General features: G+C 53.4%; 1 protein-coding gene across 1 annotated transcript; it reads right to left on the bottom strand.

Annotated features, from left to right (window-relative positions):
- Window positions 1–342: 342 nt before the first annotated feature.
- Window positions 343–1,021, bottom strand: EAH_00068360 (hypothetical protein, conserved; the record flags this gene model as incomplete). Its single annotated transcript, XM_013392274.1, has 2 exons — window positions 343–401; window positions 706–1,021. The coding sequence occupies 2 exons, from the start codon at window positions 1,019–1,021 to the stop codon at window positions 343–345; spliced, it is 375 nt and encodes a 124-aa protein (XP_013247728.1).
- Window positions 1,022–1,511: the final 490 nt, after the last annotated feature.

Here is a 1,511-nt window from a genome sequence, read left to right as displayed (position 1 = left end):
AAACTTAGAATGTTTCACGATTAGGACATTTTTAAATGGAAAGCAGCTTAATAGGTTCAGAAAGCTCGCCAGCCGGCACCAGATTGGGGCTGGGTGCGAAGCTGTGCTGTGATCCTGGCCCACGCCCTCGGCGAGGAGTCGGCGGCCAGTTCCATTTATAAAGGGTTTTCTTGGGAACGACAAGCAACTCGAACACATATTGGGTTGTTAACTGCCTTTATAGAGGTTTCAGCGAGAAACATAGGCTAAGAGCCCGATAATAGCGTGGGCACCTATTCAGCCTAACCTAGGGGTCTATCGTAGTAATAGTGCAGGCAGCTAGCACTACACTCTCCCCTACCCTTACTCCGCCGATGACCAAGCTCTTCCGCCAGCTCTGCGACCGGGCGCAGAGTCATATCCTGAAGGCAAAAGGTCAACAAAAACACTACGCAGACACCCACCGCCGCGAAGAGGAGTATGCGGTGGGCGACAAAGTCTGGCTGAGTAGCAAGTACCTTCCCGCCTAAACACATGCCCTAAGTTTGAACCCCGTTTCTATGGGCCCTTCGTTATTACTAAACGCATTGGGAGTGTTGCTTACCGCCTGGCGTTACCCCCTACGTACGAATGCCATGATGTCTTCCACGTCTCCCACTTAGTTCCTGACCGCCCCCGTGCCCCCGATCTGGAACCTCAGGAGGCCGTTGTGGGGTGGCCTCCTACCCGAGATGTCGCAGGTAACCCCACGGATCGGTAGGAAGTCGACTACATCATGGACCAGCGTCGGTCCGGCGACGAGACCCAATACCTTGTCGAGTGGCGGGGCTACCCGGAGGACCAAGCCACCTAGGAACCTGCTAGCCATCTGGACGGTTGCCCTGCACTGCTGCGCGCCTGGCGTCGCCGCCACAGGAACCGCCGTCCGCCCTGATCCGCTGCCCTCTTTTCCCTCGGGCACCCCCGCACCTCCCCCTTTCGCCAGCTGTCGCCCGCTTCCCGCCCTGTGGCGGGGGGGGAAGGGGGTGCAGGAGCACCCCATGTGGCGGTAGCAGGTTATCTACACAGCCAATGGCCTAGCTTAGAGGCACACGGACGCGCAGGTAGCGGTAAGCCATCACCACGAGCACCAGCACACTATATCACCCGTAGAAAGGTCAATATCTACACCTAGTGTTACTATTCATAGAGTCCCTAGTGGCGGCAATACTCAGGGGAGGTACCTATACTCTGAGGCCTAGAGTGTCAAAATTAAAAGGGTAGTAAATAGCAAGAGAAAAATAGGAATAATTGCGTTAAAGTTAGCCAGAAGGGATAGTGTGAATGTACTAGGAATGGCGTTAGAATAGCTGACGTAGAAACAGAGGTAGAAGCATCAGCTGAAATGCTAAGGCGCACTACCTCAGCAGCGACGACACTGCACAATAATATAATAGGACTAGATAGAGGTCTAATTAGCTAGCCCTGCAAGGTCCTAAGGCTTCCCATATAGTTGTTATCTACTGAAATAATTGTAAGAAAGGTGTTAAAAT

Source organism: Eimeria acervulina, genomic scaffold (assembly GCF_000499425.1).
Source record: "Eimeria acervulina Houghton genomic scaffold, Eah_scaff3247, whole genome shotgun sequence".
Classification (NCBI taxonomy): Eukaryota; Apicomplexa; class Conoidasida; order Eucoccidiorida; family Eimeriidae; genus Eimeria; species Eimeria acervulina.
Note: the sequence above shows the minus strand (reverse complement) of the source record. Positions and strands in the feature narration are given on the sequence as shown.